Source organism: Theropithecus gelada, chromosome 16, assembly GCF_003255815.1.
Source record: "Theropithecus gelada isolate Dixy chromosome 16, Tgel_1.0, whole genome shotgun sequence".
NCBI lineage: Eukaryota > Metazoa > Chordata > Mammalia > Primates > Cercopithecidae > Theropithecus > Theropithecus gelada.
This window is the reverse complement of record NC_037684.1, coordinates 11,861,078-11,874,385: the sequence shown is the minus strand read 5'-3', so window position 1 is coordinate 11,874,385 and position 13,308 is coordinate 11,861,078. Positions and strand designations below refer to the sequence as shown.

At 45.4% G+C, this 13,308-nt stretch overlaps 1 protein-coding gene across 1 annotated transcript in view; it reads left to right on the top strand.

Annotated features, from left to right (window-relative positions):
* Nucleotides 1-11,489: 11,489 nt before the first annotated feature.
* The window catches only part of USP32 (ubiquitin specific peptidase 32), a 222,552-nt gene continuing 220,733 nt past the window's right edge, over nucleotides 11,490-13,308 (top strand). Inside the window, exon 1 of the mRNA XM_025361455.1 lies at nucleotides 11,490-11,856. Coding sequence (XP_025217240.1) covers nucleotides 11,799-11,856 — 58 coding nt within the window. The 5' untranslated portion in view covers nucleotides 11,490-11,798. The remainder of the gene's footprint in view (nucleotides 11,857-13,308) is intronic.

The window sequence follows — 13,308 nt, the reverse complement described above, 5'->3', positions numbered from 1 at the left end:
AGGCTGAGGCAGGAGAATCGCTTGAACCTGGGAGGTGGAGGTTGCAGTGAGCCAAGAGTGTGCCACTGCACTCCAGCCTGGCAACAGAGTGAGACTCCATCTCAAAAAAAAAAAAAAAAAAGAGGTATAGCTTACCAGCCCACTACACCAGCCCCCTTTTCTCTCCTCCTTTCTTTTCAGGGTGCTCACCTTTGGAACCTAACCACAGTGTTGTGAGGAAAGAGGAAGCACAATGGGCTTAGCTGTTTTCACTGATGGCTCCAGCTAAGGCCTTAGCTGACAACCAGCATCAACTGGCAGACATGTCATTGAGGAAGCCTTCAGAGGATTCCAGTCCCTAGCTTTCAGCCCACTGCAGCTGACACTAAATGGAGTACAGATTAGCTCTCCTCACTGAGCTTTGCTCATTGCAGTTTCATAAGCAAAATAAATGTCATTGTTTTATGCTACTCAGTGTTTGCAGTAATTTCTTCTTCTTTGTTTTTTTTCTGAGACAGAGTTTTGTTCTTGTTGCCCAGGCTGGAGTGTAATGGTGTGATCTCAGCTCACCATGACCTCTGCCTCCTGGGTTCAAGCAATTCTCCTGCCTCAACCTCCCGAGTAGCTGGGATTACAGGCATGTACCACCACACCTGGCTAATTTTGTATTTTTTTTAGTAGAGACGGGGTTTCTCCATGTTGGTCAGGCTGGTCTTGAACTCCCGACCTCAGGTGATCCGCCCCCCTCGACCTCCCAAAGTGCTGGGATTACAGGCATGAGCCACCGAGCCTGGCCGGGGTGTTTGCAATAATTTTTTTATGAAGCAATGACAACCCAGAATTACAGTAGCACAGGTATACTCATGTAAGCAAAGTGATGCATACTGTGCTGGAACGTAATTCTGATTACTAATTTAGCATTTCAGAAGAATAACTGATCAGTAAGGACCAGGCACAGTGGCTCATGCCTGTAATCCCAGAACTTCGGGAGGCCAAAGAGGTAGGATCACTTGAGCCAAGTTCAAAATCAGTCTGGGCAATGTAGTGAAGCCCTGTCTCTACAAAAAAATAAACAAATTAGCCGGGTGTGGTGGTGTGTGCCTGTGGTCCCAGCTACTCGGGAGGCTGAGGTGGGAGAATCACTTGAGCCTGGGAGGTTGAGGCTGCAGTGAGCCATGATTGCACGGCCCAAACTTTTGTGCACATTAGTAGATAATATAGTAGATGGGCAACAGAGTGAGACCCTGTATTTAAAAAAAAAGAAAGATAAATGAGGGATAGAACATTGAGGATGGAGAAAATACTGTTCCCCTACCAGGCTTTCTCTTTTGAGGGGACAACCACTAGAATGAAAGATCCTTATATTAGTGTTTGTACAATGCAAAATTGGGTGCAGCTAATAAATGCACACAGTGACCTATTAACTAGAATTTCACTTTGTCCACCTTTGTTTTCATTTCACTCAGACAAAAACTAGAATATCTGGGATAAGTTAGCACCCTTTTCCAGAAAGGTTGTCCATGAGGCTAGAACACAGTCTGAGCTACTACAATAGTTAGGGGAGAGTTTGTCTCAGAGGGGGAAATTTGAACCCTTTCTCTATGGGTTTTCTGGGGACAACTTTGTATCTTCTGGCTGCTCCCTTAGATTTTTGCATGAATTGATTTGTTTGTTAATATTATCTACTAATGTGCACAAAGTTTGGGCCCCAATAATCTCTGAGTGACAACCAGGCTGAAGTTCATGCATAGGCAGAGACAGACCCACCGACCTACCTACCTACCTTCCTTCCTTCCTTCCTCTCCTCCTCCTCCTCCTTCTTCCTTTCTTTTCTTTCTTTTCCTTTCTTTCCTCTCTCTCTCTCTCTCTCTTTCTCTCTTTCTTTCTTTTTCTTTCTGTTTTTCTTTCTTTTATAGAGATGGGGTTTCACCATGTTGGCCAGGCTGGTCTCAAACTCCTGAACTCAAGTGATCCACCTGCCTCAGCCTCCCAAAGTGCTGGGATAACTACAGGTGTGAGCCACTGCACCTGGCCCCCAGAGGTCTACTTTCAACCCTTGATTATCACACTTTAACCAAACACATTCTTTTAGAACAAATTTTGAGGGTGCCCAGAACTTCCTGTCAAATATTGCACATTGATAGCCCCCAAATTAAAGTAAAACAGAAACCTGACAAAAACCAATAAAACTCTTAAGATCTACTTGAAAGCATTCGTCAACTGCTTATAATCTTTCTTTCTTTTTTTTTTTTTTAATTGAGACAGAGTCTCACTCTATCACCCAGGCTGGAGTGCAGTGGCGTGATCTTGGCTCACTGCAAGCTATACCTCCTGGGTTCACGCTATTCTCCTGCCTCAGCCTCCTGAGTAGCTGGGATTACAGGCGCCCGCCATCACACCTGCCTCGGCCTCCCAAAGTGCTGGGATTACAGGCATGAGCCACTGAGCCCAGCCTTTTTTTTCTTCTTCTTCTTCTTTTTTAGACAGTCTAGCTCTGTTTCTGTCACCCAGGCTGGAATGCAGTGGCATGATCTCAGCTCACTGCAACCTCCACCTCCCTGGTTCAAACCATCCTCTCACTGAAGCCTCCCAAGTAGTTAGGACTACAGGCACATGCCACCATGCCGGCTTTTTAAAATGTTTTTGTAGAGATGGGGTTTTGCTATGTTGGCCAGGCTGGTCTCAAACTCCTGGGCTCAAGCAATCCTCCCGTCTCAGCATCCTAAAGAGCTGGGATCACAGGTGCGTGGCACCATATCAAGCTAATTTTTAAACTTTTATTTCTTGTAGAGACTAGGTCTACCTATGTTGCCCAGGCTGGTCTCGAACCCCTGGCCACAAGTGATCCCCCCAACTCACCATTCCAAAGAGCTAGGATTACAGGCACGAGCCACTGCACCCATCTTGGTCTTACAACTTTCATACCATCAATCTCTAATGACTCCTCAACCTATGTCTCCAGCCTGTACCTTTTCTAACTTCAGATTTAAATATCTAACTCTCTATTTAACCTATCCACTTGGATGTCTAATAGACATCTCAAACATAAAACGTCCAAAGCTCTGCTTCTGATCTTGACCCACAAACCTCCTCCTCCTGTTGTCTTCCTCATCTCAGTGAGTAGCAATTCTGAAGTAGTTACTTAGGTCACTAAGTTTGGAGTCATCTTTAAATATTCTCTCATTCATCCCAATCTAATCCTGTTGGCTGTTCTTTCAAAATAATATCTGGGACCTAAACTCTCACCCCTTAACCCTCACGCCTGGATTAATGCAGTCGCCCCCTAATTGGTCTCCCTGTGTTTGCCTTTTTGTCCCTTCTTCTCTCACTGCAGTCCACTTTCAACACAGCAGGCAGAGATATCTTTTTTAAATGGATGACAGCCTGGGTGCCGTGGCTCACGCCTGTAATCCCAGCACTTTTGGAGGCCGAGGCAGGTGGATCACCTGAGGCCAGGAGTTTGAGACCAGCCTGGCCAACATGGTGAAACCCCGTTTCTACAGAAAATACAAAAGTTAGCCGGGCATGGTGGCACACGCCTATAATCCCAGCTACTCAGGAGGCTGGGTGGGAAAAATTGCTTGAACCTGGGAGGTGGAGGTTGCAGTGAGCCGAGATCACACTACCGCACTCCAGGCTCAGCAACAGAGCAAGATTTCATCTAAATAAATAAACAAACAAACAAATAAATAAATAAATAAATATGACAGATCTCTTCTCCATTCCAAAACCTGTAACAGTTTCTGATTTTGCGAGCAAGAGCCAAAGTCTTTAAGGAGGATTTGACCCCATCCCCTACTCTCACTGTTCCAGGCACATTTGCTTCCTTGCTGGCTCTTACACCTGGCAGAAGTGCTCTTGCCTCATTCCTCGGACAATCATCCCTTGGATATCCACAAGGTCTGCTCCATTATTTCCTTCCAATTTTGGCTTATATATCACCCTTTCTGCTTCTCTCTGACCATTCTATTTTTATTTATTTATTTTTATTTTACTTTAATTTTTTTTGTTTGTTTTGAGACAGGGTCTTGCTCTGTCATCCAGGTTGGAGTGCAGTGGTGGATCATGGCCCACTGGAGCCTCGACCTCCTGGGCTCAGGCAATCCTCCCATCTCAGCCTCCCATGCATCTAGGACTACAGGCACATGCCACCATACCCAGCTAAATTTTGTGGTTTTTAAAAATTTGTTTTTGTAGAGACAGACTCTTGCTTTGTTTCCCAGGCTGGTCTCAAACTCCTGGACTCAAGCAGTCCTCCCCCTTGGCCTCCCAAAGTGTTGGCATTACAAGTATGAGCCACCATGCCCAGCCTCATTCTAGTTTTAAATTACAATCTTCATCTCAGCACTTCTTGCCTCCTTCCTGGGCATTTTTTTTCTGTTGAACAACTGATGTACTATTATACTTATTTTGTCTCTCTTTTCCTACTAGAAAGTAAATTCCACGAGAGCAGGAACTTTTACTTTGCTCAATTCTGTATCTTCAGCGCCTAGAACAATGCTTGCCACAGAGTAGGCACAGTGGATTTGTTAGAGTAAATGAATGTCTGAATTCTTATTTATCTTTCAAGATTCACATTCCCCAGGCTTCCTGCCCTCCTCCCACTCCTTCAATCTGGACTAATACCTCTCCCTACTCTAAGTTCCCATAACATCCTGTATTGTAGTACTTTCCAGAGATTTTTCTTTTTGTTATTTCATTTTTTAAAGACAGAGTCTTGCTCTGTCACCCAGGCTGGAGTGCACTGGCATGATCATAGCTCACTGCAGCCTCAAACTCCTGGATTCAAGTGCTCTTCCCACTTTAGCCTCCCAAGTAGCTGGGACTGAAGGCACACACCATTACACCCAGCTAATTAAAATTATTTTTCGTAGGGACAGAGTCTTGCAATGTTGCCCAGGCTGTTCTTGAACTCCTGCCCTCAATCAATCCTCTTGCCTCAGCCTCCCAAAGTGCTAGGATTACATATGGGAGTGTAATTTCTGGCCAGCCACTGTACCTGGCTAAGCAACTTTGGAAAAAAAAAAAAAATTCGTATTCCTCAGGATTTAGCACACAAAAAGTGCTTTATGAATATTAAAATGAAGTTTTCGCAGCAATTATACTCAATTGTTAGGGTAGTGGGAAGATGTTAAATAGGCATGAGTGAGGGGCTTGCCAACTTCCTCTTTCTTACATGAATTTCCTTCCTCTTTCTAAGAAACCCACATTTGATTCTCTTTGCTTCCCTCCCACCAGAACACCAGTGACTACACAGAGTTGCCAAAATACCTTTTTTTTTTCTTTTTTTTTTTTGAGGCAAGATCTCACTCTGTTGCCCAGGCTTGAGTGCAGTGACGCAGTCATAGCTCACTGTAGCCTCTACCTCTCAGGCTCAAGTGATCCTCCCACCTCAGGTTCCTGAGTAGCTGAGACTACACAGGCACACCACTGTGCCCAGGTAATTTTTAAGATTTTTTTTAGATGGCTATTTAATTTTTATTTTTGTAGAGACAGAGTCTCTCTATGTTGCCCAGGCTGGTCTCAAACTCCTTGGTCCAAACAATCCTCCTGCCTTGGCCTCCCAAAGTGCTGGAATTACAGACATGAAACACCTTGCCTGGCCTGCCAAAACAATTTTAACCAAATGTTATTTTATAGCTTTCAAATCCGTTTGGAAGAAAATATTGGTATTTTTAAAGATGTTAATTGTTGAGTTACTACCACCATGCAAAAACGTTTTATCTTCACCTAGAATCATAAATCACATGGTGCATTTCCTAGCTCCTTTTAAGACTCTAATGATTAACCCCATTCTCACTCCCACTGTAAAACTCTGAAAATTTGAGTTTTCAAATTATACCACAATTGCTAACTATTAAATACCTATAGGTAGGCAGGCCCATCTCTGTCTCAGAATTTTTTTGAGTATCAGGATAATAGTTATTGAACAAAAGGAGGCCTGGGGTCCAACATGGAGGACAATTGGAAAAACAACAGACCAGTATTTCAGCAAAAGGTGCAAAACAGAATGGAAGCACTGTACTAACAGGCAGTGTGGTGGCTATGCATGGTGGCTCATCCCAGCACTTTGGGAGGCCCAGCCAGGAGGATCGCTTGAGTCCAGGAGTTTGAGACCAGCCTGGGCAACAAAACGACACCCTGTCTCTACAAAAAATTAAAAAATTAGCCAGGTGTGGTGGTGTGCACCTGTAGTTCCAGCTACTCCGGAGGCTGAGGCAGGAGGATTTCTTGAGCCCAGGGTTTAAGGTTACAGCGAGTTATGATCACACCACCGCACTCCAGCCTAAGTGATAGAGAGAGATCCTGTCTCTTAAACAACTGGAAAAAGCCTGATTGACTTTAAATCTCTCATCTACAAGATGAAGAAATCAAAGCCAAAGGTACACAGCAGGAGTTGGCATTTCTCAAATATCTAAGAAAGCATATCAAGATGATAAACTGGTCTTTAAGTGACTTGACAATGTTATTTATTATCTAGAAACTGAAGTAAGGTATATTCTAATGTGTTCAAAGTTGGAGTCTGTATTATTCTATGCATTTTAATTGCTGTTTAGAATTCAAGTGATGTACTTATTCTCAAGCTTGTAGTTTGTATTTTGCTGAAAGAGACTGGCCTAAGTGTACAATCCAGCTGCCACATGGGAAGAAGTAAAGAGATCAAGGAGAACTGAAAGGATGCTACTTGATTTTTTCAGGAGCTTAGGAAGAAAAAGCAGCCACTGGTGGTACTGTCCATAAGACCCTTCTCCTAACCTTTGTAAACTATTAATTTGAAGGAGATACGAATATAACTTCATTGCAGTTGGAGTACAGAAGGGCAATACAGGAATATAACATAGGGTAAACTTTAATTCACACAATCAGTGAGTAGTTTGTTTGCCACAGATTGTAGTAAAACTAAAAGAGAATCTCCAAGGTAGGTCTAAGTTAAAAGTCGTTATCTTAATGTTTTCTTTCCTAGTCATAGTTTTATTTATTTTTATTTTTTTAATTTTATTTTTTTAATTTTTTTACTAGTCATAGTTTTAATGTAGGAATCTTGTGTGTCTTAAACTCTTAGGGGATGGCTCCCGTTGAAATGTTGCCAATTTTAGGCACTTTTTATCTCAAACTCCTGGCCTCAACAATCCTCTTGTCTTGACCTTCCAAAGCACTGGAATTACAGTTAGGGTGTGAGTCACTGTGACCAGCCAGCACTTTTAAAAGAATGATAAACAGAAAGGAGAAATTTCTTTACCTGCAGATTACAGAATGACGTAGTTTTAGTCATTCTTTCAATATTTTGGAAGTGATCTTTTACATTATATACTTGTGTACTGATGGAAAATGAGCATGTATTACTTGTACAAAAATAGCTTCGGGACGGGAGTGGTGGCTCACACCTTTAATCCCAGCACTTTGGGAGACTAAGGCAGGTGGATCACTTGAGCCCAGGAATTTGAGACAAGCCTGGGTAACATGGTGAAACTCTGTTTCTACAGAAAATAAAAAATTAGCCAGGTGTGGTGGTGTATGCCTGTAGTCCCAGTTACTTGGGAGGCTGAGGTGGGAGGACTGCTTGAGCCTGGCAGGTCAAGACTGCAGTGAGCTCTGATTGTGCCATTGCACTCTAGCTTGGGTGACAAAGCAAGACTCTGTCCCCCCCCCAAAAAAGCTTCAAGTGCTTTAGTGTAAATAAAAATACAATACATGTAACCACATCCTCATATTGTTTTACTGTAAGGTAACAAGTCCATAATACTGAAAAATCAATTCTCTTAATGTATAGTCACACTTCGTAGAGTGTTGGTCTCACGTTGTGGCAATGAAGTTATACATAAATCAGGTGCTTTTCCACCTCTGTTGTATTGACCTCCCTCTCTCTAGCTTACCCAAGATTCTTTGGCAAGTACTAAAATGACTGTCCTATTCTTATGTCATTTCTCTGTGAGTACAAACTGAGGAACACTGTCATTTATGTTGCCCAATTGGAAGTAGAAATTACATGCCAATCTCCTATGCATTAAATCTTTATATGGATAACCCTTTTGCAGGCATGTAATTATAGTTAAAGCAATGGTTTCCTAAGTACACCTGAGTACTTAAAAGTGAGGTGGCTGGCCAACTCTTCAATGGATTAAGTTAAATATAATAAACTTGAACAAACGAAATGATTAATAGAATTCCTTTCAGCATGACAAGTAGACTTCAGACTTTCTACATTATTAGACTTAAGTACTATATCAATTTTAAGTTTTAGAGGGATGTTTAACATTTCGCTGCCTGCTACTGTGTAATACAAACCAAAATGCAGGTTTTAATCTGGGTTTAACATTTAAAATTCCCATCAGACATAACTATCTGCTTCACTGGCTTCAATAATATGCGTAATTTAACTCAAACAAAGGAGAAATAGTATTTCCTAGTCTGCTATCTCAACTCACAATTTTTAGAAGTGCTTAATCCACGGAGTGGAAATTTTTATGGCCTTAGGGGATGCCAGGCCTGAAACTTAAGGAGGAAATCTTAAAAGTTCATGTTAGTACTGCTGTAAATCTTACTTTATAACAACTTCATACAGTCATGCGCTGCAGTCATGTGTTTCAGTCAAAGGAGGACCACATATATGATGGTTGTCACGTAAGATTACACTGTTTTTTAAACTGTACCTTTTCTATGTTTAGATACACAAATACCATTGTTAAAATTACCTATAGTAGGCCAGGCGTGGTGGCTCATGCCTCTAATCCCAGCACTTTGGGAGGCCAAGGTGGGTGGCTCACCTGAGGTCAGGAGTTCGAGACCCCTGGCCAACATGGTGAAGCCCCATCTCTACTAAAAATACAAAAATTAGCCGGGCGGGGTGTGTGCCTATAATCCCAGCTACCCAGGAGGCTGAGGCAGGAGAATCACTGGAACCTGGAAGGCAGAGGTTGCAGTGAGCTGAGATGGCGCCACTGCACTCCAGCTTGGGTGACACAGCAAGACTCCGTCTCAAAAAAAAAAAAATATTACCTACAGTATTCAGTACAGCAACATGCTGTACAGGTTTGTAGCCTGGGAGCAACAGGCCTAGGTGTGCTGCAGGATATACCATTTAGGTTTGTGTAAAGTAGTCTATGATATCTGCACCGTAACAAAATAGCCCAATGTATCTCTTAGAATGCACGGAAAAGGACACATGAGGTCATATTCTATTCTTTCCTGAGTATTTTGTAAATCATTTACTATCTCATGAAAGCAGCTAAGCTGCAACTCTAGTCCTATCTTTCAAGTGGGGCAAGTGCCACGAAGAGATACATTAATTTGCTCCCAGCTCCACTGCAAATCAAGTGGGTAGATCAACACCCAAGCCTATCCCTTGTATAGCAAAGCCATCTGTAGGTACTGACTGTTTAGGACAGTAATAATGCGTAGTATATGTTGTAATTGAACTCTTGAGGGTTTTCTTCCCTTACAGCTGGGCCCTTTCGTAAGATTCACTTCCCATTAATTACGATAATCTAACTCGGAACTCACACTCTGCAGGCTGAAGATGACTGAGGTGTTTTGCCTGATGTCTGTCTACACCGAACTAATGACCTGGAAATTAAAGGCTTTGAAATGTATTCCCAACCCCCTGACTCATGGCCTTTCAGTAATGCAGCTAATCTGAGGTCTTAAAATTAACCGCCTCACAGTGAACTGGAAAGGGCAGCACTGTGATTAATGCCATGTTGCTGATCTGGTTTGCCAGGAAAGGTGAGTAGAAAAACACGGAATATTGGTGGGGCGCGGTGGCTCGCGCCTGCAATCCCAGCACTTTGGGAGGCCGAGGCGGGCGGATCACCTGAGGTCGGAAGTTCGAGAACAGGCTGACCAATACGGAGAAACCCTGTCTCTACTGAAAATACAAAATTAGCCGGGCGTGGTGGCGCATGCCTGTAATCCCAACTACTCGGGAGGCTGAGGCAGGAGAGTCGCTTGAACCACAGAGGCGGAGTCGTGGTGAGCCGAGATCGCACCATTGCACTCCAGTCCGGGCAACAAGGGTGAAACTCCGCCTCAAAAAAAAAAAAAAAAAAAAAAAAGAAAAGAAAAGAAAAAGAAAAAAAGAAAAACACAGAATATTACCTTCTTTATCTAGCAGGGTATATTAGAATCTGTTGGTTTTAGGAACTAATAACCTTTCCCTGGCCCTAAATTACCTAACCGGCACCTTGGGTCTAATCTAATCCAAATGGTTACTTTTTCAATATTGCTTCCTTTTCCAGAAGCTTTATTCAGTGACTTTTAGGTTGAAGACTAACTGAAGCAAACTAAATAGAGTTGAAAATCAAGGAACTAAATAATAATTCCACACATATAGACCCTATTTGGTTTCTCCGTTTATGGCTCCATATAGGTTGTGTTCACCTTTTTTGGCTCTATAATAATGAGTGAATAATGCTGCTATAAACACGCGCGCACGAATAGCTGTTCACATCCCTGCTTTTCATTCTTTGGGAAGTGGAGAGGCGGACTGGGAGAGTCAGACACATGCTGCCACACCATGAACCTGGAAGGCACGATGCCAAGTGAAATAAGCCAGTCACATAAGAGAAAGGTTGCAGAGTTCCACTCAGAGAAAATACTTAAGAGCAGTGAAATTGATAAGAGTAGGACAGGGGTTGCCACGGGCCCCAGTGGGAGGGGGATTGGGGAGTTACCGTTTAATAGGCACAGAGTTTCACTTTTGCAAGATGAAAAACGGTGGGAAATGGGACGTGGCAATGGACGCAAAACAATGTCAATGTTCTTAATGCCACTGAACTCACTTACAAATGGTGAAAATGGTACATTTTGTTACGTATGTTTTACCACAGATTAAAACGACCCCAACGCTAAGCCTTGTAGCCCTCCAGAAACTCTGGGAGAGAGGATAAGCCTTTTGCACAGCGCTTTCCAGAGAATGTGTACAAGAGGCAGGCTCAGGCGGAGAAGGTGGGCCAGGCGGGCGAGATGTCCCGAAAAGGCAGAGCCACTTCGTTACAAGGTCCACTTTCCTCAGGGATTTCCCGCTAGGAGTGAGCATTCTTTTGTCACAGGAAAGCCTTGAGATTCTCCTTTCCTTTCACAAAGCCCTCCCAGTCAAAGACGTCCCTAACGTTGGGAGTTCCCTGCCTGCCCACTCCTTTCTCTCCTGAGCCATATGCCGCATCCCTCAGAACCCCGTTCCTTAAGACTCCACGGTCTTCCATGTTGGGTCCCGGCCACCGCCACACTAACCGTCAGCCGCTCAGACCCCACCCGCCGAACGCCAGAACGTGTGGGCGGGTTAGGGGGGCGTCCTCAAGCGCCCCGGAAGTCACCACCCCCCGTCGCCGGCGGAGGCGCCCGGGCGGGGCGCACGGCTTTGATTGGCGGCAAGGTGGGACGATGCGTTACGTGCGACGATGCGTCCCCCTCCCCGCCGCTCCTGCGCGCGGTTAGCTTGGGGAGGGGCGGAGCATGCGGCCCTGGGCGGCCATTACCCGGAACAGTCTCCGGGCTCGGGTCCCGTGACCCTCGGCGGAGCTGGCGGGAGGGGGCGGGGGTGGGAGGAGGGCGTGAGGAGGGAAGGGGAGGGAGGAGAGAGAAGGGCGGAGTAGGAGGGAGGGAAGGGGGCGGGGTGGAAGCGCGTCACGTGATCCGGCATGGAGGCGGTGGCGGCGACCGGGAGGAGCCGCCGGGGCAGAAGCCGCACTTGTTAGTGTGGGGGGAGGTGGGGGCGGGGGACGCCGACACCGTCACCGTCACCCAGGGACGCCGAGGAGAAGGCGGGAGGGGGGTGGGGGCGAGATCAGGCTCCGACCCCCTGCCGAGGGGATGAGGGGAGCATGGGTGCCAAGGAGTCACGGATCGGATTCCTCAGCTACGAGGAGGCGCTGAGGAGAGGTGAGGGGGGAGGGGTCTGGGCGAGCTGCCTGGGAGGCCCGCGACGGGCAGCCCGGAGGGTGGGTGACTGGGAAGGAGAAGGGAGGTTGAGGGCGTGGGGCGCCTGAGGCGGAAGGGAAAGGCGGCCGGCCTTGGGGAGTATAGTGGGGGAGAGAGGTCTGGTGGGAAGCAGCGTTTGGGAATTAGGGCCGTTTGGAAAGGGGCGAAGCTTGCCCTGAGAGAGGGGGATCGGGATCGGCGTTGGCAGGGCAGTGCTCGTGCTCCCTGGTGGCGTTGTGATCCTGGATGTGTCCAGGGAAGTCCTCCTCTCCCCGTTTTCTTGGGCGGCTCCAGCCCTTCCAGCCCCCCTCATCCTTCACTGCCATTTTCTCCTATCATTCCTTCATAAAAACCTCCAATAACATCCTAACCTCGTTCCTAACAGGCTTAGCTGGAAGGGGGCGAGGAGGCGGCTGAAAAGCGCTCCTCCCTGCTACTGGAAGCCCCTTCGTATCTGGGGAGTCCCTGCCTTTTCCGAGGGCCTATGCCTGCCTCTTGGGGGCTGTGGCCATCCACTTCTGCCCCGTTCACCGTTTGAGCGGCTGACTTTGATAAGAACGATCTGAAATGAAGTTGTGTTTGAGGTGAGACTGGACAGCTGGCGTTGCCACCAGACCTTGTCTTAGGTTTCATCTCCTCCGACGTTGACCAGCGCCTTTGACTGCACTTGATTCCCAGTTCTCGCTCCATCCCTCTCCGTGAAATGGCATTGGGAAGTCCAGCATTCGGATATTGTGTTAAAGCTCCCTTTAGAGACTGGCCTGGCTGCCAGTCCCGGCCTGCTGCTTATTGGCTCTGAGGCACAGTATATTGTTGGCAGCCCCAACCCCCTACCACTCACTCTGATACCGCTGTCCGTGTTCACTAAAGCACACACTAACTGAAGTGTTTGTTGCACAGTTTATGGCTGGAATGTCTTAATTTTTCATGACTGGGATTGCAGTGTGTGTAGATCTGTGCATGCTTGTATTTCTTTTAGACATTTAATGGATATTCTTGGTAAGAAGTGAAAAAACATTAAGAAGATTAGGAGCTAGGCATTATTGTTAACAGGTTTCCAAGTCAAGAAATCAGCCATGCTCCAGGTGGTTTTAGTAGCTAAGGATATAAAATGGAAATTAGATTAAGAGACATGTATTCAAAATGAGGCTTGAGAAGGGAACTCTTTTTCGTATATAGGAAGAAGAGGGATAAGTTCAGTTAACCATCACCTGACCGCAAGATACAGAATTGAGATGTATTGGTGGTGGTGGATTTACCAGAATAACACAAATATGCCTTTTATGTCTTTCTTTTTTTTTCCCCCTGTGGAACAGTATAATGATTGTTTTTATGGAGAATCTCACTTGAACTTTTTTCTCTGCCCCAATATGAGAAATATTCCAAATTCTTGATGTGTTTCCAGCTCTAGTA